Source organism: Antechinus flavipes, chromosome 4 (genome assembly GCF_016432865.1).
Source record: "Antechinus flavipes isolate AdamAnt ecotype Samford, QLD, Australia chromosome 4, AdamAnt_v2, whole genome shotgun sequence".
Taxonomy (NCBI): domain Eukaryota; kingdom Metazoa; phylum Chordata; class Mammalia; order Dasyuromorphia; family Dasyuridae; genus Antechinus; species Antechinus flavipes.
The window spans coordinates 383,976,853-384,000,694 of NC_067401.1; the positions used below are offsets into that span (position 1 = coordinate 383,976,853).

Sequence of the window (23,842 nt, forward strand, 5' to 3'; positions counted from 1 at the left end):
GTCTCTCTTTCCCTGTCTCTGTCTTTCTATCTCTCTCTCTCTCTCTCCCTCCTCTCTTCTTGTCCTAGTCTCTCTGTCCCTCTGTCTGTGTGTGTGTGTGTGTGTGTGTGTGTGTGTGTGTGTCTTGGTCTCTGTCTTTCTGTCTCTATCTCTCAGTCTCTGCCTGTCTGTCTCGGTCTCTCTTCCTCCTTCTTTCCTTCTCCCTCTCTCTTCTCTCTCTCTGTTTTTCTCTGTCTCTGTATATGTGTATGTATCTCTCTGTCTCTTTGTGTCTGTGTCTCTCTCTGTCTTTTTGTAGGTGTGTGTATGTCTATCTGTCTTTCTTTCTGCCTCTGTATGTCTCTCTCTCCCTGTCTCTATATCTTTCTTTCCCTCCCTCTCTGTCTCTCTTTCTCTGTTTCTCCCTCTCTTTCTCTCCCCTTCCCTTCCTCCTTCTTTCCCTCTTTTCTTTCCTCCATCCCTTCCCTTTTTCTTTACTTCCCTTCTCTCCCCTTCTCTTTCTCTTGCATTTGGTCTTAGCATCACTTCGTTCTTGAATGTCCCCTACCCACTTCTGCTAGTATGGGGGGTTGTTCTTCTCCAGCTTGGACATCATCTGAGGACAGTGGACAGAACACCAGACTTGATGTCACAAAGATCTGGGTTCAAATCCTGCTTTGGATTTGTATTATCCAGGTGGTTCAGTGGAAGGAACTCTAGAAGGGGCAGCAGCATGGTGCAGTGGATAGTGCACCTGCCCTGAAGTCAGAAAGAATCTGAATTCAAATATGGCTTCAGGTGACCCTGAACAAGTCACTTAACCCTGTTTGCCTCAGTTTCCTTATCTGTAAAGTGAACTGGAGAAAGTAATCACTTTTGTTATCTTTGTCAAGAAAACTCCAAATGGGGTCACAAAGAGTTAGACACGACTGAACAACCACAAAATGTGACTCTGAACACATTTAACTTCTCTGAGTCTTTGCTTACCTTATCTATAAAATGGGGATAATAACATCCCCCATCTCACAAGCCTATTTAATGCACTTTGGAAATCTTAAAGTGCTGTATGATTGAGCTAGTCAATTAATCTTTCGGGACTTATCTCACTCATCTATAAAATGAAAGCATTAGCTTCTTCTCGACTGCCCCTTCCATCGCTAAAGGCTGTGAATCCGGGGACAAGGAGACCGGGCAGGCAATGGCTCCCCCGGACTCGCAAAGTTAGCGACCAAGCCCAGGCCCAGAATTTAGGGTTCCTGTTCCCAGGGCTGTGTAGCACGGAGAGGGTTCCCTTCTACGCGGTAGATTTTGACTTGGGCTGGTGGTCCTGTTCCCTCGGGCCGCCGGGGCCACTTGTCCTGCCTCCTAAGCGCCCCCTCCTACCTTAGGCTTATCTGCCGGCAAAGTAGCTGGAGTTTATCAATGCCGCACTCAATTATGCCGCCCATCTGTCTCCGCAGCTCGTGGCCCGGCACAGACACCGCCAGGGCCGAGTGATCCATCACTGCCCGAGGCTCTGCCTGTCCGAACCAGGCCGCGGGCGGGGGCCGGGGCCATGGGGGCGGGGGAGAGGGGCGCCCGTCCCGGGTAGCTCCCTGGGGGTGCTCCCCGGGAGCCATGTTCTCATGCCTTATTCAAGGGCAGCCCTTAACCGGCCAAGGGAGGAGGGAGAGGAAATGAAAGGGAGAGCGCCGGAGAGCTTCTGGGAGGGTTTTCCAAGGATGCACAGTCTGGGAAAAGAAATAATAATAGTAGCAAAAAAAGTAAACCAGTAGCAAAAAGCAAATAAATGACTGTAGCTTAAAAAAACAAAGCCAAGGAGCAGCTAGGGGGCACAGTGGAGAGAACACCAGCCCTTAAGTCAGGAGGACCTGAGTTCAAATCTCGTCTCAGATATTTAACACTTCCTAGTTGTGTGACTCTGGTCAAGTCACGTAATCCTAATTGCCTCAGCAAAAAAATAAAAATAGTAATAATAATTTGTACATATGTAATGTTTTTAGGTTTGCAAAGTCCTAGGATATAAGTAACAAAAGTATTGGTATCTGATGTCCATAAAATCAAAACTAAAATAAATATTTAAAAATAAAAAATAATTTCCATATGTAATACTTTTAGGTTTACAAAATCCTGGGAGATAAGTGACAAAAGTATTGGTATATGGTATCAATGAAATGAAAAATAAAATAAATGAAAATTTAAGCAAAAAAATTTGCACATATATAAAGGTTTGCAAAATCCTGGGATATAGTAATGAAAGTATTGGTATCTGATGTCCATGAAATCAAAACTAAAATAAATAAATATTTAAGAATAAAAAATAATTTGCATATATAATGCTTTTAGGTTTACAAAGTCCTGGGATATAAGTAATGAAAGTATTGGTATCTGATGTCCATGAAATCAAAGCTAAAATAAATAAATATTTAAAAACCAAAAAATAATTTGCATATATATAATGCTTTTAGGTTTACAAAGTCCTGGGATATAAGTAACAAAAGTATTGGTAGTTGATATCCGTGAAATCAAAACTAAAATAAATAAATATCTAAAAATAAAAAATAATTTGCATGCATATAATGCTTTTAGGTTTACAAAGTCCTGGGATATAAGTAACAAAATTATTGGTATTTGATGTCCATGAAATGAAAAGCAAAATAAATAAATATTTAAAAATAAAGAAAAAATTGCATATATATAATGCTTTTAGGTTTACAAAGTCCTGGGAGATAAGTAAAAAAAAAAAAAAAAAGTATTGGTATCTGGTATTAATAAAATCAAAAATAAAAATAAAGTATTGGTATCTGGTATTAATAAAATCAAAAATTAAAAAAATTAAAAATTAAAATAATTTGCATTTATATAATACTTTTAAGTTTACAAAATCATTTATTAAAAGACCTGGGAGTTAAATAACAAAAGTATTGGTATCTGGTATCAATCCTCATTTCACAGATTGAGGAAACCAAAATTCATCAGAATAAAATGTCAAAGTAGAGATTAAAACCCAGATCACCTGATTTCAAAATGTCTTATTGTTATTGATATTGATATTGATATAAGATGTCTTATTGCTATTTTATTGGTATTATTTATATTGATTTTTGATAGTTTATTTCATATTGATTTCATTTTTATTGATGCATTTATACAATATTTTCAGGTTTACAAAGGATTTTATATCTGTTATCTCCTTTATTCTTTCAATGCCCTTATGAACTAGTTATTAATATTATCTCCATTTTACAGACTAGGAAACTGAGGCTAAATTAAAGAGGTTAAGTTAATTGGGCAGAGTCATACAGCTTATAAATGTCCAAGGCAGGATTTGAACTGAGATCTCTCCACTCCCTGTTCAACCCACTATTTACTGTGCCACCCAGCTACCTTTGCTACATGAAGCATCATGGTCCCCAGCCTCCAAGGATTTACAGTGCTGAGACTTAGGAAAACAGAGCTCCAGTGCTGACCCCTTGCCCACCTCCAGGACATTAGATAAGTAACATAAGCATCCTTGTGCCGCTCAGCCTAGACTAGAGGGTGAGTGGGCCGTTTTCAGAGTGCCAAGTAAGCATCTGTGTTGAGTGGCTCTGGGCACGGCTCCAGAAGGAACTGCAGCAGCTTGGAATTGAGGGGGAGGGTTTGTCTGGACATTCATTTCCTGGACTCCAGGATCAAAGGTGTGGTAGCAATGGTGAGTCATTCTTCCACCAAGAATGCCGTGGTGATCCCAGAAACCCGAAAGGTGGCTCCAAGTTGCAGAATCCACACTGCAAAGATCACCTCACCTGCTGTGTCTACCCAGAGCTAGCGGAGAAAGCACAGAGGGAGGGCTAGGAGTGCTTGGAATGGGAAAGGATGAATTAAAACCTTTAGAAGACTTGCAATTAGTCTTAGTAAATTAAGGATTTTCATCCTTCTTTTTAGCTGAGTTTCTAAGATATGCTATATGGAACCGCTATAATGTCCAGTTGTGAGAACAGAGAAAAGCCTAGGAGCTTCATCAATAAGGATTATTAAGTGCCTACTATGTGCCAGGTACTATCCTACACACTTGGAATTTAAAAAATAAAAAATAAAATAAGCCCAGCTGGAAGGGAAATCAGAAAGGTTTTGACAAAAAAAATGCAGATCACATTGATCAAGCAATCAAAGATCATTTATTAATATTTACTATGTGCTAGAAACTTCACTAAATGCTGGAGACATAAAGAAAGATTAAAAAAAAAAAATCCCTGCTCTTAAGGAAGGGCAAGTAGGTGTTAGTAAATAAAGTGCTTGAGCGGAAGACAGGAAAATTTGAATTCAAATACAATCTCAGACACTTAGTAGCTGTGTGACTCTGGAGAAGTCACTTAACTCTATTTGCCTCAGTTTACTCATCTGTAAAATGAGCTAGAGAAGGAAATGGCAAATCACTCCAGTAGCTTTACTACCCCCCCCAAAAAAATGAGTCATACAGAATTGGACCCAACTGAAATGACTGAACAACAACAAAACTCTTAAGGAGTTTGTGTTATAAATCAATTTGTTAATAACTCAGTATATATTCTTGATGGAAAGAACATTGAACCAGAATTTAGAAGAGATGGGTTTCTAGTTCTGTCATCTGTATGATCTTGGGCAAGTAGCAATCCTTTTTCTGGGCCTCAGTTTGCTTTATAAAATAGGAGATTGGACTCAGTGATGTCTTAAGTCCCTCTGAACTCTGATATGCTTCCAGAAGTGGGGAAAGTGAAAGTTTGAGCTGATTCATTTATCATAGAAATCATTAACAACAAGTATTTATTGAGCACCTACTGTACTGCCAACAACCATTTATTAAGCACCTATCATGTGCTGGATGCTGTGCTAAGTGCCAAGGACACAAAGAAAGGCAAAAAACAGTGCCTCCTTTAAGAAGTTCACATTCTAATAGAGGAGAAGAAGGTGAGATTTTATCTGAGATTTGAAGGAAGCCAGGAGGCAGAGAGGGGGAAGGAGAAAACTCCAAGGACGATTAGTAAAAATACATGGAGATTGAGTACCTTGTACAAGGAAGAGCCAGGGGGTCAATATCTCTGGGTAGAAAAGTATGTGGAGAGGAGTAGAATGTAAGAAAACTGGAAGGGTAAGAAAAAGCCAGGGTTTGAATGACTTTGATTCTGAAAATGATGGGGAGCTGCTAGAATAAGGAGATGACATGGTCATCCTGCTAGTAAGTGTCTGAGATTGAATTTGAACTCAGGTTTTCCTGACTTCATATCTGGTGCTCTATCCACTGAGCTGCTTAGTTGACTCTTGTTCTTAGTTCCTTTTCCTTGCCCAGTTTATTCAGCATCTATATAGATTCACAAATTAGCTTTGGACTTCAAGAAATCTGGCAGTTGGCCTAATGAATATCATTGATTCCACCAGCAAAAAAAATATTGAGACTTATGTGGTAGATGTAGTAGGGAAACCAAAGGTGAATAATACAGGCTCTTGCTTTCGTGAATCTTACAATCTAATGAGGGACTTGTGTCTACCTCCTACAAAACCCTTCCTCATCCCCTCCAAATTTCAGAGCTTTCTCCCGCTGTTAATTTTTTCCTATTTATCCTATTATATATGAAAAAAATAAAAAAAAGATATATTTGGATGAAGGATATAGATATGTGATATATTGCATATATTAACTTACTTATTGATTTCCTCATTAAAGTCTAAGTTCCTTGAGGGCAGGAATTGTCTTTTACCTCTTTTCATATCCCCAGCACTTAATACATAGTGCCTGGTACATAGTAAGTGCTTAATAAATATTTATTGTTGTGGTTGATGATGATGATAATAATGATACACACCTGTTCTTGAAAGTAAAATTTCTGAGGGAAAAGCACTCTGAAAATAGCATCAAACAACCTGGGTCCAATTACCACTTCAGACACTTATGGAGTTCTAGACAAGTTTTTAACCGTTTTGTGCCTCAGTTTCCTCATCTGTAAAATGAGAGAACTGGACTTGACAATCTCTAAGATCCCATCACCTCTCTATTTCTGATCCTGTGATACTTAAGACTTCAGAAAAGGAAAGAGTTACTTCTGACTTGGAGTTGGGGACAGTGAGAAGAAGACTATGCAAATACAAATTCTCCTGCTCACTCCCTTTTAGTTTGATTTCCACGAGCCTCTTGGTCTTTGAGGAGATGGGTATCATTCTTTTTTTTTTAATTAAAGTTTTTTCTTTTTTTTTTTTTTTTTTTTTTTTTTTTTTTTTTTTTTGCTAAGGCAATTGGGGTTAAGTGACTTGCTCAGGGTCACACAGCTAGGAAGTCTTAAGTGTCTGAGGTCAGATTTGAACTCAGGTCCTCCTGACTTCAGGGCTGGTCCTCTATCCACTGCGCCACCTAGCTGCCCCAAAGCTTTTTATTTTCAAAACATATGGATGGATAATTTTTCAACATTGACCCTTGCAAAACCTTATATTCTAATTTTCCCCTCTCTTCCTTCCACCCCTCCCCTAGATGGTAAGTAATCCAATCTATGTTAAATATGATAAAAAAAAATGTTAAATCTATATATGCATACATATGTATACAATTATCTTATTGCACAAGAAAAATCAGATCAAAAAAAGAAAAAATGAGAAAAGAAATAAAATGCGAGCAAACAACAACAAAAAGAGTGAAAATGCTATATAGTGATCCATATTCAGTTCCCACAGTCTTCTCTCTCGGTGTAGATGGCTCTCTTCATCATAAGATCATTGAAACTAACTTGAATCATCTCATTGTTGAAAAGAGCCACGTCTATCATAATTAATCATTGTATAATCTTGCTATTGCCATGTACCATGATCTTCTGGTTCTTCGCACTTCACTCAGCATCAATTCATCTCCAGGCCCCTCTGAAATCCTCCTGATCATTTCTTATAGAACAATAATATTCCATAACATTCACATATCATACCTTATTCCACAATTCTCCAGTTGATGGGCATTCACTCAGTTTGTTGCTATCAATCTTTGAGTCAAGTCAGACAGCATTTATTAAGAACCTACTATGCATCAGAATTATACTAAGAACTGGGAATATAAAGAAAGGCAGAAAGCATCCCTAATTTTCTCAAGTAGCTCACAGTCTAAGTGTTTACTAATGAAGTCAAGCCTAGGAGAGAGGAATGAAAGAAGTAGGTCTATAGAAACCTGGTTGTAGGGAAAAGGGATATCCCCTGTCCCTTCCAACCCTTCTCTTTCCCTGGATTAGGTATCCTTCCAGATTTCCAGAAGTATCCTTCCAAGGAACCAGGGATGGGACCTTTAGGATGAGAGCAGTGAGAGATTCCCAGAGGTGGGGTTCCTAGAATGAAAACTGAGGAGGGAGGAAAAGTCTGGACGGACTGGAGCTGTCTAGATGAAATCCCTCCTTGTTCTCATTTTCAAAACCCCTAAAGAAAAAATATATAGAGTAGTAAGGGTGGAACCAAACAAGAATAGGGGAAAGGCTTTGCTGCTTGCATACTCCCTCAGCCTCAACAAAGGCAGCCTTAAATGAGCAAGACAATCCTTATTCCTCTTTTTTAATCTCCAAAGGCCAAAATACTCTTCTCAATGGCTAGGCTGAGGAGGAAGGCTCCCATGCTCTGCTTGTTTAGTGGGACCCAAGTGATTAACAAAGGAACTTTGCTGGCCATCGCCCAGCACAGCCTCTTCCAAGGCCACATTCTCCTTCCCTGCCTCCCCAAGAAGTCTGCATCCTTCTTCAGGTTGAAGTTTTTTACTGCTTGGCCAGGTTAGACCAACTTCCATTTAAGAGCTAATCGAAAGAAGTGACTAAGAGGGAGGGAGGGAGGGTGTGGAAGCTGAGAAAGCCAGAAGGTTTTCACTGAGCTGAGCACTGAGTAGCTGCTCAATAAATACTTGTTGATTAATTAGCTAATTAATTAATTGATGCTTCATTGATTGTTGGAGTTGGACTGGATACATCTAAGGTCCCTTCGGTTCTAAAATCTATGATCCTGAGAGGAGAAGGAGGCAAAGACACATGAAGGAGAAATTATTTTTGTTAACAAGAGAAGTATCATCATATAAAGGAAGAGAATACTTCTGACTTAGAATACTCAGCTTCAAATACAATAACCACAGTTGACTAGAGGTATGATCATTGACAAACCAAATAATGCACTTTAATTAACCTTTGGTTTTTCAACTGTAAAATATAAAATAATGCCTGTACTCTCTGCCTCCTAGGCTTGTAGTAAGGACCAAATAATCTATGTGGCATATGAAAAATGCCTTATAATTTCAAGCATTAAATGGATATAATCATTATTCCTAAAACCTGTCCTGCTATCCTCAGCTCTTGGATTCTTCTTATAAAAAAGAATAGAAGACCATTATACACAGTTTTAAAACTCCTAGGTATGTTACTGGGTCTAGGAAATTGGGCATTGGGATATTATGAAGCCACAGATAGACACAAACAACACTCTGACTCAGAGGAATTGGTAGAGGAGAAAGACTGTTATGTGAGGAGTCAGGAGACTTGGCTTGACATATTTGACTTGCCAATTACTAGCTTTGTACTCTGGAGCAAGTTACTTCATGGCCCTGAGATCTCCCCATTCACCATCTAAAAACCATGGCATTGGGCTGGCTGATCTGTGAGATTTTCTCAAATCCAAAGAGAATCTGGAATAACTCTAGTTAAACTCTGAAAATGAGTGGGCTAAGTTCAGAGGCTCCATTCCTGGAAGTTTGAAGTAAATATTGGATGACCATTACTCTAGGATCTTGTAGAGGGATTTATGTTCTGGCATGAGTTGGATCAAGTGACATCTGAGATTCTTTCCAGCTCCAGGATTCTATAAAAATGGGAGCAAAAATTCTACCACACCAACTTTTTAATTAATCAATTGATTGGGGATCCAATGAGGTACTACAGATAAAGATTTTTCATCATAAAAATGAAGTGTTAATGTGAAATACTGCTGGTCTCTAGGATGCAGAGCAAAGGATCAGAATGCCAACTTATATTTAGGCAATAATATTTAATCTTTAGCTAGGAGTGGTATCACATGTATGTATCACATAGTATCTGCACACAAAACTTATCTCTGGGGTTTTGATCATCTGTATCCATCCAATCCATCCAGGAGGACAGGCTAATATCTGTTTTCTCAATAGCATTCCATTCCTGTTTCCTTACCTCCCAGAAAGTCTAGAAGAGTTGTGCTAAAATTATCAGTTAAAATAAAAATAGCTAATTTTTATATACCACAAAGTGCTGATAATATTTACAAATATTACCTCATTTGATCCTCGTAATCCTGTGAGATAAAGCCCTATTTTACAGATGAAAAAAACTGACACCAAGAAAAGTTAAGTGACTTACTCCATAGTCATATCACTAGTAAACATTTGAGGTAGAATTTGAACTCAGATCATCCTGATTGAAAGTCCAGCACTCTGGCCATTGGCTACACCATCTAGATGGTGCCCCTAGATCAGAGTTTCTTTCTTTTTTTATAACTTTTTATTGACAGAACCCATGGCAGGGTAATTTTTTACAACATTATCCTTTGCACTCACTTCTGTTCCGATTTTTCCCTTTCCTCCCTCCCCTAAATAGCAGGCAGTCTTATACATGTTAAATATGTCACAGTATATGCTAGATACAATATATGTGTGCAGAACCGAACAGTTCTCTCATTTCAGAGGGAGAATTGGATTCAGAAAGTAAAAATAACCCGGGAAGAAAAACAAAAATGCAAGTAGTCCACATTCATTTCCCAGTGTTCCTTCTCTGGGTGTAGCTGATTCTGTCCATCACTATAGATCAGTGTTTTTTAACATTTTTATGTCATATTCCTTTTTGGCTGTCTGATGATATCTATTGCCCCCCCATATATAGTTGCCTAATTGAAGGAGATATTAAATTTCAATTAAAAATTAATAAAAATAATGATATAATTTTTTCTCATTCAGGTTTACAGACCCCTTGAGGTAACTAGACCACATACTAGCTCCTTACTTATAGACTTAGAATAAATGCAATGACTGTTACACACACACACATACACACACACACACACACACATACACACACACACACACACATACACACACACACACACACACACACACACACGCACACACGCGCGCGCCTTCTGTTTGGCCAGTCCTGTTCCTGCTCTCCATCTTGGACCTCTCCTCTCAAACCCCATTGGTTCTTACTCTTCTTGCCTTGTTGCATGTTAGGGAACTTTGCATTTTTCTTCCCATCAACCCTGAGACAATCCTGGTACAATGAGCCAATTGCCAGCCTACAACCAAGATATAATCAAAATGTGACAGATACAGAGCTTCTCCAGGCAGTCTTGGGGGCATTAGCCCTCTCTCAACTCCGGATAAAATGGCAGCTCTCCAGGGCTCCTTAAGCTCTGAAGCCTCCAGCGCTGGGTAGTGTGTTTTTCCCTTAGATAGCAGGCTTGGGCAAGAGAGAAGAAGGGATTCCACGATGGGCATCCCAACTCCTGAAATTTCATGTGTTTAGATGTTTATAGGCCATTGTGAGAAGTGATTTTTTTACCTCTCTTAATCCTTCAATGTTTAGCTCAGATTCTTTGTGTTCCTTAAAGCCTTCCCTGAGAACACTGAATGTTAGAGCTGCCAGCAAGAATCATCAGTGACTCCCTATTACCTCTGACTAAAATCCAAATGTCTTAACCTATGTTTTAAAGCTCTTCATGGACTGACTTCTTCCTTCCTTTGCTGCCTTAGTCTTTATGAATCACATCTGAACCATGCTTCTGGTCATTTTTTAAGTCTTCCCACCAATAAAGCATTTCACTAGCTCCCTGTCCCTGTCCTGGGATCTGACAACCTTCTCTATCAGGACACTTTGGCATTCCCCTGGTCTTCTCCCTATCCAAGAAAAAATCAAAGTTGTTTGAGCTGGAGAAACAACAGACCAGAAGTATCAAACATGCGATCCATGGTACTCCTGAGTGCTCTCAAATCAGATTAAAATGGAATTGGGAAATATTTAACAAAATAAATAAAAATACAGTAAAACCTAGATGAGTAGGAATGTGTGGTTTTCTGAGTCAATATGTGGCCCACAAGGATCCTGAAATAGGATCCACTTTTCTCTTTGATTTTGATATCTGTACAAGGATTAAAATACAAACTGATGACTCTGGTTGAGATTAAGGATAGGATTTCAAGCTGTAGACAAAGACAGATAATCTTAGGTAATCTTAATCTGTAGACTAGATGATCTAGTCCAGTTCTTTCCACATGAAGGGGAGTAATATAGACAAAGGCAGCAAAAGAAGGCAGAAGCCAGACCACAAAGAGCTCTAAAAATAGGTTAAGACATTTGGATTTTATACTAGAGGTAATAGGGAATCATTGAAGATTCTTGCTTCCAGCTCTGACATTCTGTGTTCTCCTCAGGGAAGGCTTTGAGGATCTTGTAGAATCTGAGCTGAACCCTGAAGGACTAAGAGAGGTAAAAATGATAGGATTTCAAACTGTAGACAAAGTGAGAGATAATCTAGTCCAGGAAGAGGAAATAGACTCAGAGAGGGGAACAGACCTGTTCAAGCGGCAACATGATACAGTAGCTGAAGCCCTAGAACCCAAGAATACACAGATTCAGAAGCAACATGATACAGTAGCCAAAGCCCTAGAGTCCAAGAATATACAGATACAGAGGCAACATGATAAAGTAGCCAAAGCCCTAGATTTGGAATTAGAAGGCCTGGATTCATATCCTGATTCTGTCAGGGACTGTATGAATAAATCACTTAACTTTTTAGAGCCTTTTTCTTAATCTGCAAAATGTCAGAGTTGGACTAAATGTCAGTAGGGTCCTTCTCAGCTCTACATCTGTGATCCACTGAGGTTGAAGCATTGGGATTTGAAATCAGAACCTCTGATTCTAAATCTAGCATTCTTGCCATTATAAAAAGATGCCCCCTCCATCTTCTCCTAAGACTGGAAGAAATTGAAGGTGCCGGAGTCTCTTAATCCCTGAACTATCCTTGGCATGTGTGTGTGTGTGCTTGAGTAGACATGCCTGGATGCAGGTTCATGTTTATTTACTCCAAATGTGTACATACACCAGCCCACATAAAACCTCTGCTCATTTTAAGTTGAGGTTGTTGTGGGTTTTTTTCTCCACCTACAGAAATAGCTGCAGAGGGAGAAGGAAGGTTGCACTGGGGGAAGGGTGTCATCTTGAGAAAACATGCCCTTCTCTGATAGTGATGAAAGGAAGCAGTCACCTCCCTGCTAGAGCCACTTCCTATGGGTCAGCCTGGCTGGCGGGTTGACTTCCTGAGGGTTCTAAGCTCTGTGATGGAGACTCCCATCTCCCACCTCCCATGGGGAAAAGATAAGAGATGATTCACACATCTCTGCAGGAACCAAATTTGGAGCATGCAGTAATGATCTCTCAGTAGGCCTAAAATTTAGATCTGTAAGACATTTTGAAGAGCAGATCCAGAGCTCCAGGTACCAGATAGGAAAAGCAATGGGAGGTGAAAGGCGGAAGGGTCATGGTAGAAGTCTCTGGGTATCCAGGAGGTAGGCAGAAGGAGGGTATTGGGCATGAACTTGTGATGTGGAAATGGATAAGAAGCAATGTGCTTCTTTTGTGGATAAGGAACTTGCTCTGTCTCTGCTGCATATTGGCTGATGCCCCCTCTCCTACAGTCTTGGATTTAACTGTTTTGTATATATTTCTATGTCTTTACTTCATATTTATGCCATTTATATTTATATGTATCTTTGTCTTCCCCATTAGAATATGAACATTTTGTGAGTAGGGATTGAGGTTCTTGAACAAGAATAATTCTTGATACTTATATCTAGTACTAAGCACACAGTAGGGCCTTAGGAAATGCTTGTTGATTAAATGATGGATAACTGATATAACTGTGGAAGACTCACTTCCCCTCTCATGCCAGGTAACTTTAAGACTCTGAGTCATGGAATAATTATTTTTCTTCATTAGTGCAATGAGCTTTTTTTCTTTTAATCAAAAGTTTCCCACACTGATGAAGGCTCAGGCAGGACCATCTGCAAAAAGCACTTGGATTTATCTCTAGAAAACCCGGGGTTGAGTCCTAGCTCAGCCTCTGTATGATGCTGGATCAACAGCTCTACTTTTTATATCCATTTCTTATATCTCTTATAATCTGTTGTTGAGTCATTTAGGCATGTCTTAATGACCCCACTTGGGATTTTCTTGGCAGATACTGAAATGATTTGTCATTTTTTTCCTCCAGCTCATTTTATAGATGAGGAAACAAACTGGGTTAAGTGACTTATCCAGAGTCACATAGTTAGTAAATGAACCTCATCTAATCTTCCAACCTCTTCACAAATGTACTTTGGGTTGTGTGAGCAACAAATGAGATCCTATATGGGATAGGGCTGAAAAAGGACTGTTATTTTAGAGGGGAGAGGCAGGAGGCAGGAGGAAGTGCTTGGGTTTGCTCAAGGTCACAGATCTAGTAAATAGCTAGAGCTTGAATTAGAATCCTCCATCAGTGCTGAAAGCCCAAATCACTTGCTTCTGGACTCTGTCACCAGCCCCCACCTAAGAGAATCTAGGCTGTAATGGAAGGAGATGATATCATGGAAAAATGCCCTCCAAAGCCTTGCATTTGACCCCCAAATCTGCCAGTTGTGACTTTTGTGACCTCCCTGAGTCTCAGTTTACTCCTCTATAAGATAAGTTGAATTAGAGTTTCTAAAAGCTTTTCTAGCTTTATATTTGTATCCTATATACATATATATTCTTTTTAAAATATACTTAACATTAGCATGGAAATTCCTTGAGGACCCACATTATTTTTCCTTTTTCTTAGCATCCCCAGCATCTGTTGCAGTCCCTAGCACATAGTAAGCATGCACTTAAATAGTAAACCTTTAAATACTTATATTTTATAGATTAGGAAGTGAGGGACAAAGGGGATTAAGTGACCTATTCAGGTACTACATAGCAGAGTTGGGTTTCAAACTCATCTATTCCAACTCAAACCCAATGTTGCTTTCAATCCCATGACACTGACCCCAGCGGAAGATTTCAAAGCAAACCAGAACTTTGGTACGTCCTGAAGGTTATTGCCTGGGTCAGCCCCAATTTCCTCATGTTGCAGGACTGTCAGACCAGACATCTTGAAGTGGAGCTCAGACCCTGCTCACTCCCTGTTATCCAGGGCTCTGAGCCAGTCTCTCCGGGAAAGCAATAAGGTGTTATCTACACCCCAGCTTCTTAAGCTGTGGGTCACAATACCATATGGGATATCATAATTGAATGTGGGAGTCATGAAATTATGATTTACTATCAGAAAAAATGTTTTGTATACCTATGTTATATATACAGGATCACATAAAATGTGTCTTAAACAAAAAGAGGTTATGAGCAGAAAAAGTTTAAGTAGCTCCTGTTGAGGGAACCATGGGGAAAACTCTCCTGTTTCAATTTTTCTAAGCTAGAGTAGAATAACACTAATTTAAGTCCTTGAGGTACTTCCCTTTCTGGGAATATGTCCAACTTACTCCAGGAGGGTGGGGGTGTTATGTCTTGCCTTAACATCCTTAGGACACACAGATGGATTCAGAGTTTTTCAAGATTACCCAGGGTTTCTTTTAGAAGGGTGGGCCCCAGCCCTGCAAAGGATGCTTGTTTCTGCAACCTGAGAATTTGGGGGAAAGAAATATGGGATTCTGCTGAATCCACAATTCAGAGAAAACTTGGACCCACTTACTGAGCCAACCTTGGGCCTGTGTCCAAATCCTACCAGTTTGATAGATCCTGCTCATGAAAAGACTAAAGTCCTGATAAATAACCACCCTCTACCACTATCTTCTAAATCATGACTGCCATCATGGATGCCTGGTGTCTCCATATATCCATCACTCCTCCCATCTCAAATCACAGCAACAACTGTGAGTTTGCAATAATATTTACAAGGGAGGAGAAAAGTTTGCTAACTTGTATACAATGATTAAAGAGTTATGAATCCCAGAATCTCAAACCACAAGTCTTACCTTCTCTAAGCTAAACTCACTCTGATTTTTTTTTTTTTTGGTGTTTACTCTTTATTTCTTTTTTTAAAAATTAATAATGGTTTTTTATTTTCAAAATACATACAAAGAGAGTTTTCAACATTGATCCTTGTAAAACTTTGTATTCTAAAATTTTCTCCCTCCCTTCCCCTATTCCCTCCCCCAGGGAGCAAACAATCCAATATAAGTTAAATATGTGCAATTCTTCTATACATATTTCCACATTTATCATGCTGCACAAGAAAATCAGATCAATATTGTACACAGCAACAGCAAAATTATACGATGATCAATTCTAATGGACATGGCTCTTCTCTTTTTTTTTTTTTTTATATGGCTCTTCTCAAAAATAAGATCATTCAGGCCAGTTCCAATGATCTTGTTTTGAAGAGAACACCTATAGTCCAGAGAAAGGACTGTAGGAACTGAGTGTGGATCACAACATAACATTCTCTCTTTTTATTGTTGTTCACTTGCATTTTGTTTTCTTACTCATTTTCTTTCCTTTTTGATCTGATTTTTCTTGTGCAGCAAGGTAATTATATAAATATGTATGCCTATATTGGATTTGCATATATGTTTACCACATACCACATATATTGGATTATTTGCCATTTAAGGGAGAGGATGGGGGAAAGACGAGAGGAAATTGGAATACAGGGTTTTTCAAGGATCAGTCATAAAAAATTATCTTTGCATATGTTTTGAAAATAAAAAGCTTCAATAAAAAATAAAAAAGAAATAAAAATCAGATCAAAAAGGAAAAAAAAGAGCTCACTCTGATCTTATCCCATGCTAAGACCCCTACCATACAAATGGCAACTTCTAATGAGGAGTTAGCACAAAAAGTTCAGTTCCACACATATGGAGAATGATGGAGGAATAGAATTAAAATATAGACTTATAGGAGTGCAACGAATAAGAATCGATGATGATATAAAACATAAAATCTGTAAGCAGATTTCATAGGATCTTTCAGTGCTCAGCTGAAGAATTGTATTTTGGCTAGGGGCAATAGAGAAACACAGGTTTAGGAAGTCTCCAGCTGTCATGTTCCATGAGCCTGTAAGTGGGAATATAGTGAGAACAGGAGCGCAACGGGCCTCCCCTCTCTCACCTGGGCAGGGGTCTTCCCTATGCACCTGCAGATGGACTGAACTTGGAGGTCACTCAAGGAGGCTGGCTTCTAAAGAATCCAGGAGAGCAGCTAGGTGGCACAGTAGATAGAGCACCAGGACTGAAGTCAGGAGGACCTGAGTCAGACACTTAATACTTCCTAGCTGTGTGATCCTGGGCAAGTCACTTAACCCCAATTGCCTCAGGGAAAAAAAATTCAGGAAAAGCAGTGAGAATAGTCAGAAGCCCTGGGTTTGGGTTCTGCCTTTGCTTATGTAACCTTGATTTGAGTTTCTTCATCTATAAAAATGAAGGAGTTCTGCCTCCATGGATCTAGATGGACTATTCTCACTCTAGATCTAAGGTCCTGTAACTGGATTATCTCTAAGGTCCATTCCAGGTCTACACACTGTGATCCCAAACCAGTTCTGAGATTCAGCTCCCTCCCCAAGAACTCACTCCAAGTGAGAGAGTTGTGACCTCAGGGTCTCCTCACAATTCATCTCATGACAAGAGCTGAGAGAGAAATCTAGCAGGGAAACCACTTGTTTTCATTTTTCTGCTCTCCGGGAACGTGGGGATGATTATCATGCTAGTGCTTATAGTACCATCACTTTTCTCAGAGATCAAAGAACTCAGCCTCCCACTTTCAGCCTTTCCCAGCCTTAGACTCACCACCCTGAGGGGAGAGCCAGGATTGGGCTTGGTGGGAAGGGCTTTAGAGCCTGGGATTCCTAGCTCCAAACCCTGCTTAGTCCAAGAAAGATAATGACTGAAGACATTACTCCTGCCTCCACGCCCCCTTCTAATGATTCTGTTCTTCTCTTTCAGGAATGGCCACAGGTGGCCCCTTGACAGGGGGCAGTGATGAATGAACTAGAGCTGGGACGGAAGAGGACAAGGAGCAATAACTTTCCCCAGTGACGGCGTGTCACCTACCCCCCCACCAGGCTGCCTCTCCTTGAATAGCATGGTTCCCCCCTAGAGGAAGGTCCCCCGGCCCACCAATGGGCCACTGATCAGGCCATTAGTGAGCTGCAGAAAGTAGAAGAGGAAGCTCATCCGCAGAGAAGCAAGCAAGCTTCTTTCCCCAGGTCCCAACATGTGGCTCCTTCTGGTTTACCTGTTACTGGCGTGGGTGGCAGGGGCCGCCGCCGCTGTGCCTGTGGTGCCCTGGAGAGTCCCATGCCCGCCACAGTGCACCTGCCAGATCCGGCCCTGGTACACACCCCGCTCGGTGTACCGGGAGGCTACCACCGTGGATTGCAATGACCTGTTCTTGTCCTCGGTGCCCCCGGAACTGCCCGGAGGCACCCAGACCCTCCTCCTGCAGAGTAACAATATTGCTCGGGTGGAGCAGAACGAGCTCGACTACCTGACCAACCTGACTGAGCTGGACCTGTCCCAAAACAGCTTTTCCGATGCCCGTGACTTTGGCCTTCGGGCCCTGCCCCAGCTACTGAGCCTTCACCTGGAAGAGAATCAGCTGACCCAGCTGGAGGACAACAGCTTCGTGGGGCTGGCAAACCTTCAAGAGCTCTATCTCAACCACAACCAGCTTCGCCGAATCTCTCCTGGGGCTTTCACGGGGCTGGGCAACCTCCTGCGGCTCCACCTCAACTCTAACCTGTTGCAGGCGGTGGACAGCCGGTGGTTCCAGGTCCTTCCGAGCCTGGAGGTCCTCATGATAGGGGGCAACAAGGTGGATGCCATCTTGGACATGAATTTTCGACCTCTGGCCAACCTGCGCAGCCTGGTGCTGGCGGGCATGAACCTGCGGGAGATCTCGGACTACGCCCTGGAGGGCTTGCGGAGCCTGGAGAGCCTCTCTTTTTACGACAATAAACTGGCCCGTGTGCCTAAAAGGGCACTGGAGCATGTACCTGGACTCAAGTTCCTAGACCTGAACAAGAACCCTCTGCAGAGGGTGGGCCCCGGTGACTTCACCAACATGTTGCACCTCAAAGAGCTGGGGCTGAACAACATGGAGGAGCTGGTCTCCATAGACAAATTTGCCCTCGTCAACCTCCCCGAGCTCACCAAGTTGGATATCACCAACAACCCCCGGCTTTCCTTTGTGCATCCCCGCGCTTTCCGCCACCTGCCCCAGATGGAAACCCTCATGCTCAACAACAATGCCCTTAGTGCCTTGCACCAGCAGACCGTGGAATCCCTGCCCAACCTACAGGAAATCGGTCTCCATGGCAACCCTATTCGCTGCGACTGCGTCATCCGCTGGGCCAATACCACGGGCACCCACGTCCGCTTCATCGAACCGCAGTCCACCTTGTGCGCTGAGCCGCCCGACCTCCAGCACTGCCCCGTCCGCGACGTGCCCTTCCGCGAGATGACCAGCCATTGCCTGCCGCTCATCTCTCCGCGGAGCTTCCCCCCAAGCCTTCAGGTGGCCAGCGGAGGGAACCTGGCCCTCCACTGCCGGGCTCTGGCTGAGCCAGAGCCAGAAATATACTGGGTGACTCCGGCTGGGCTGCGACTGACCAGTGCCCGGGCAGGGGGCAGGTACCGGGTGCACCCGGAGGGCACCCTGGAGATCCGAGAGGTGACTGAAGGCGAAGCCGGGCTCTACACCTGCGTGGCCCAGAACCTAGTCGGAGCAGACACCAAGTCAGTCAGCCTGGCCGTGGGCAGCTCTCTCTCCAGAGATGGCCCCCAGGAGCCGGAGTTGGAATTGAGGGTGCAGGAAGTCCACCCCTACCACATCCTACTGCGCTGGGAGCCCCTGCCCAACACCATCTCCACCAACCTTACCTGGTCCAGCTCCTCCTCCCTCCGGGGGCCGGGGACCACCGCCCTGGCCCGCCTGCCTGGGGGCACCCACAGCTACAACATCACCCGCCTCCTCCAGGCCACCGAGTACTGGGCCTGCCTGCAGCTGGCTTTCGCCGATGCCCGCACCCAGGTGGCCTGCACCTGGGCTAGGACTAAGGAAGCCAGCCCCCACCGCGGGGCTCTAGGAAGCCATGTGGGGGTTCTGGCCGCCTTGGGGCTCACCGCCCTGTTGCTAGCTGCTGGGCTGGCCATTCACTGTGGCCTTTGCCCTACTAAACCAAGCGGGAGGGTGGGTGAAAAACCTCTCCTTCCGTCCTGGGCTCCATGGGGCCGCAGCGCCCCTTCTGTCCGAGTGGTATCACCCCCCTTTGTCAAGCACTGGAATCCAGGGAGGAAGCCCACAGACCTTGCAGAGGGGAAGATGGTTTCACCAGTAATGCTCTATGATTCCTGAAGTTCATCTTATTCTTGGGGGTAGGGGAATAACTAAGACTATTTTTTATCAAAAGGGAAGAGGGCTGGACCAGACATCCCACTGTAAAGGTGACACAGACCCACACCCTTATGGCTTGGCAGCTGGACGTGGACGGCCTGAACCCCCTCACTCTCCTGCCCCTCAAAACACTGCCACCGGTCCTCTGCGGGACCTCCCTGCTGCCTTCATGAGGACACTTCCCAAGAGCAGGAAGTGCTCTGGCTATTAACTTTCTCTACCCCCACCCCAGCCTGTTACCCCATTCATATGAGAGCCCCTTTAGACTCAGCTTGGGCCCTGGGCCCTCCCCAAATCCCCCAAGGGAGCCCAGCCTTTCTTTTCTCCTCTGTACAGTTTCACTTGCCTGCTCTTACTTCTCCTAGCCTAGCTAGGGCTAGTCTCCTTCTACCCCCAGGAGCTTTCTCTGAAGGGGAAGGAAATACCTTGCATCTGAGGGACATGGAGAGGAAGGAACTACCCTGTAGTACTATGGGGGAACTCTTATCTCCCAGATGCCCGCAGGACTAGGTCACTCTGGAGCTGACTTTGGAAACAGTTTTGTACCTTTGGGGAGAAACATGACACTTTCTCCTATTTCTCCAATTCACTCTCTTCTAACTTGGAAAAGGGAAGGGAGAAGGAAGGGAAGAAGGGAAGGAAAGAAAGAAGGAAGGAGGGAAAGAGGGAAAGAAGGAAGGAAGGAAGAAAGGAAGGGAAGGAGGATGAAATGAAGGAAAGGAGGATGAAAGAGGAAAAAAAGAGGATAAGAGAAAGAGAGGGAAAAGAAAATCCTTTGTATTGCAGTGTATTGCTAGTTAATTCCCTGTTCAGAAATCACCACTTCAAAAGCAGGACAAAGAAGTCTGAGATGAGATAGGGAGAAAGGAATGGAGAAGGATTGATTTTTTTCATTTCAATTTCCCAAATCTGATACTCTAAACCCCTCTGCTCCCCTGCCAGTAAACCCCCCCTGCAACCCTGGAGATGCACAAGGTGCTTTTAGCTCCTGAGGGATGATACAGGGAGAAGAAAGGTCCAGGCCAAGAAGAGATGGGGAGAAAGAAAACAAAGCTGAGAGACAGAGCAAGAGAGAAACAGAGGAAATTTCCATCATTCAACATTGTCACCCCTTCTTCTCTGATAAGCAAATAACATTGCAAATGCAAACTACCACTGCTCGGGAAGCACTTCCCAGCCTGGAGGAGGCTTGCAATCCTAAAACAGTTGGCAGTTTGACTCTGGGAGGGGTAGGAGTGGCTAATGGGATGGGAGGTTGGCCAGGGGAAGGGTGTAGGATGAGGAAATTGCTGCAATTTTCTTTCTGTTCAGTTTCTGTATTGTTTGTAATGAGCCCAACTTGCTTTTTGGTATTTTTATTTATCTGATTGACTTCTTAGGACCAAATGTGAACAGGAACATTTGTTGATAACCCACTGTTATAAGAGCATTGCCAATAAAGCAGGGGAAGGGGGCTGCTGTGGACCCCAGTGAAAAGACCGTGTCAGGGCAGTAGGTGGGGAAATTGGAATTTGCTTCTCTCCCCAAGTGGGATAAGGGAGACCCTGGTATTCTTGAGCCTGAAACAAACAAACAAACAAAAAAAAAAAAAACTTGAAATTGAATCTCTCCAGATATCTACAGTTTCCAGCACTGCATGGGAAAATTTCTCATAAACAAGCTTTCCAGCCCATTTGGGCAACCCGGGGAGGACAAATAGGCTACTGAATAGGGGGTCTAGGCCCCCTACTATTCCTTTCTTCCCATCTTAGCCCTAGACATATGCATTGAGTTTAAGACTGCTCTCCATCGTCCTCTAGAGGAGCCCCCCCCCTTCTTATTTCCTTCATGCTTTCTGTTACTGGCAATAAGATAGCCTGGGGATCATCTAAGAAGGATTGGGGACAAGCAGACACTGATAAACAGAGCCTGTTTAAGGTTCCCCCTCTGAACTTGTGGGGCTGTCTCTGCAGCCTTGCTTTGAAGCACAGACTGCCCCCTGCTTCCTTGGAACATCATCCTTTCTTTTGCTAATTTTTTTATATGAGAACTTTCCATGAAAGGAAAGGATATTTATCCCAAGACCAAAAGCTATTCAGGACTGGGGAGAATATTGAAATGGGCCTAATCACTTTTTCCTAGGAGAGGGAAAAATGGAGGAACAAAGCAGAGATTTCCCACCACATTAGAGCCCTCCCAACCAAGTGGTCTTAGTCAGGAGAATCAATAATCCAACCTTCTGAGGAAGAAGACCCTAGATGCCCTGAAAAAAGCTATGGGGGACAGCTAGGTGACACAATGTATAGAGCACCAAACCTGAATTCAGTCAGGAGGACCTGAGTTCGATCTGATTTTAACACTTCTAGCTCTGTGACCCTGGGCAAGTCACTTAACCCTAATTTCCTCAGCAAAAAAAAAAAGAAGAAGAAGAAGAAGAAGAAGCAGCTATGAAGTTCTTAAAACCCATTAATCCAATCCCAACACTGTCCCAAGGCACTTGTCCAGTCTGGGACTGGTACAAATAGGAGAATGTAAGATTTATGAGGCTAGCTTGCTCAGTGGTTGAACCAGGAGCATTAAAACAAGGTCATGAAGTGTGGGGTCTCCCATAGCTAAGCAAGAGTTTCTTTGGTTGCTGTTTTCTACCCATTTTCCCCTCCCTGAGGCCTTAACCCTATATATATATACATGGAGCTAAGAAGATAGAGCAATTAGCACCTGAAGAAAAGGATCTAGAAATCCCACCATAGCAGATAAAGCTCTAGGTCTTCTAGTCTCTCTTTTCCTCCATCCTGTTATTTGGGGGTGAAGAGAGGGAAAAAAAATATGATTAACATAAACATTCTGAAAAGTATTCATCTATCCCATCTTCCAAAAACCATTCTCTCAATAACTGCCCATGGGTAAACTAATTAGTGAGCTGGGGTGAATGTAAGAATGGCTGAAAATACCATGTATCTTTCATAGAAAGATGGGATCTCAGAACACCAACCAAGATGCCATGGTGCATTTGGGAAAGAAGCGATAAAAGGCAGATTGGTTTTCCCCATTGTTCATAGTCTGCCTCTTTCCCTGAATGATTGATTGGAATGACCTTTTCCACAGGCTCCTTTCCAAGATGCTCAGCCAGGAAAGTTTGTGCGGGGGTACTGTTGTGGTTTTTTTAATGGGAGTAGGAATGAGATATCCAGGGTCCTGAAGAAAGAATGCTGAAACTTTATTGTCTTGTTTGCATTTTATCAACTCATCTCTACCTGCTTTCTAGCTGCCGGAAGCAGTGGAGCTGGGAGCCAGGTTTCTCTGTCCCATTTTATTCAATCACTAGCCAAAGGAACTGGAGGAGTCTCTCCATCTTATCTCCTGGCTACCAAACTACCTGTCTACCATTAGAAGCCTAATTCAATATTAGGGACAGTTAGATGGCTCAGCGGATAGAGCACCAGCCCTGAAGTCAGGAGGACCTGGACACTTAAGGCTTGAACTTTAGAAGAGTTTTTCTAGAAATGACTGCTGCCTTCTTATCAGGGGCATTGTAGCTACTAATTGGAGTCCTTCAGGAATCAACTCACTACCACCATCCTATTGGGATCCCATTCTATCCTCAAGAGTTAAAGAGAGAAAGACCATCAACCAATAAGAAGAAAAGAAAATGCCCAGTCTCAGTCTGGATCCATACTAAAGGTATAAGGAAGAACAAAAGACATCTTTCAGAGATTTACAATAAAGCCCTAGTTCTAGATTAAATCCTTCACTGTATTGGGGATTTGGAAGGGGATGGGAAAGGGTACTGTTTAAATAAAGACTTCCCTATTCTTGCATTTCCAATATCCCTTCCAGCCCCACCTCTCTAGCCACATTATAGCCTTTCAATCCCACCTGAGCCCCTCCCATCACATCACTGCCACTATCTGTGTGATGAAGTAGATAGTACCAATATTAGGCTTATTTTACACATGAGGAAACTAAGGCCAAAATCATACAATTGAGCTCAAACCCATCTCTACCACACTTGGGCCAGCTCAGTACCATGGGGTACTGATGGGAACATTAAAGCGATAGAAGGTTGCAGCCTCTAATAGGGAGTTTCTTATTTCAGTTCTCAGAAGCCCTTCACCAACTTCCCTAGTATTTAATACATTAGAACTACTACTCTTCAGAGTGGATGGCTTTCCAAGAACTGAAGTTTCACCTCATCTTCACTTTCCAGTACACCATTTGGAGACTATTATCTTGTCTATCATATCTGAAATTTGAAGCACCAACTCTGAGAACACAGTCATAGACTGATCTTAATCACATCTGGGCCAGAAACAAGTAGAACTATAGGAAGAGGAAGGAAGCAGCTTGAAATTAGAAAGGAAGATCACAAAATGGGTATCAATATTTAATAGCATCACAGAGATTGGAGCAAGAAGGGACTTCAAGAGTGAGGAACTGGATAA

General features: G+C 42.6%; 1 protein-coding gene across 1 annotated transcript in view; it reads left to right on the plus strand.

Annotated features, from left to right (window-relative positions):
* The window catches only part of LRRN2 (leucine rich repeat neuronal 2), a 106,291-nt gene extending 83,073 nt beyond the window's left edge, over positions 1-23,218 (plus strand). Inside the window, exon 2 of the mRNA XM_051998555.1 lies at positions 16,970-23,218. Within this exon, the coding sequence (XP_051854515.1) occupies positions 17,241-19,382 (2,142 nt within the window). The 5' untranslated portion in view covers positions 16,970-17,240 and the 3' untranslated portion in view covers positions 19,383-23,218. The remainder of the gene's footprint in view (positions 1-16,969) is intronic.
* Positions 23,219-23,842: the final 624 nt, after the last annotated feature.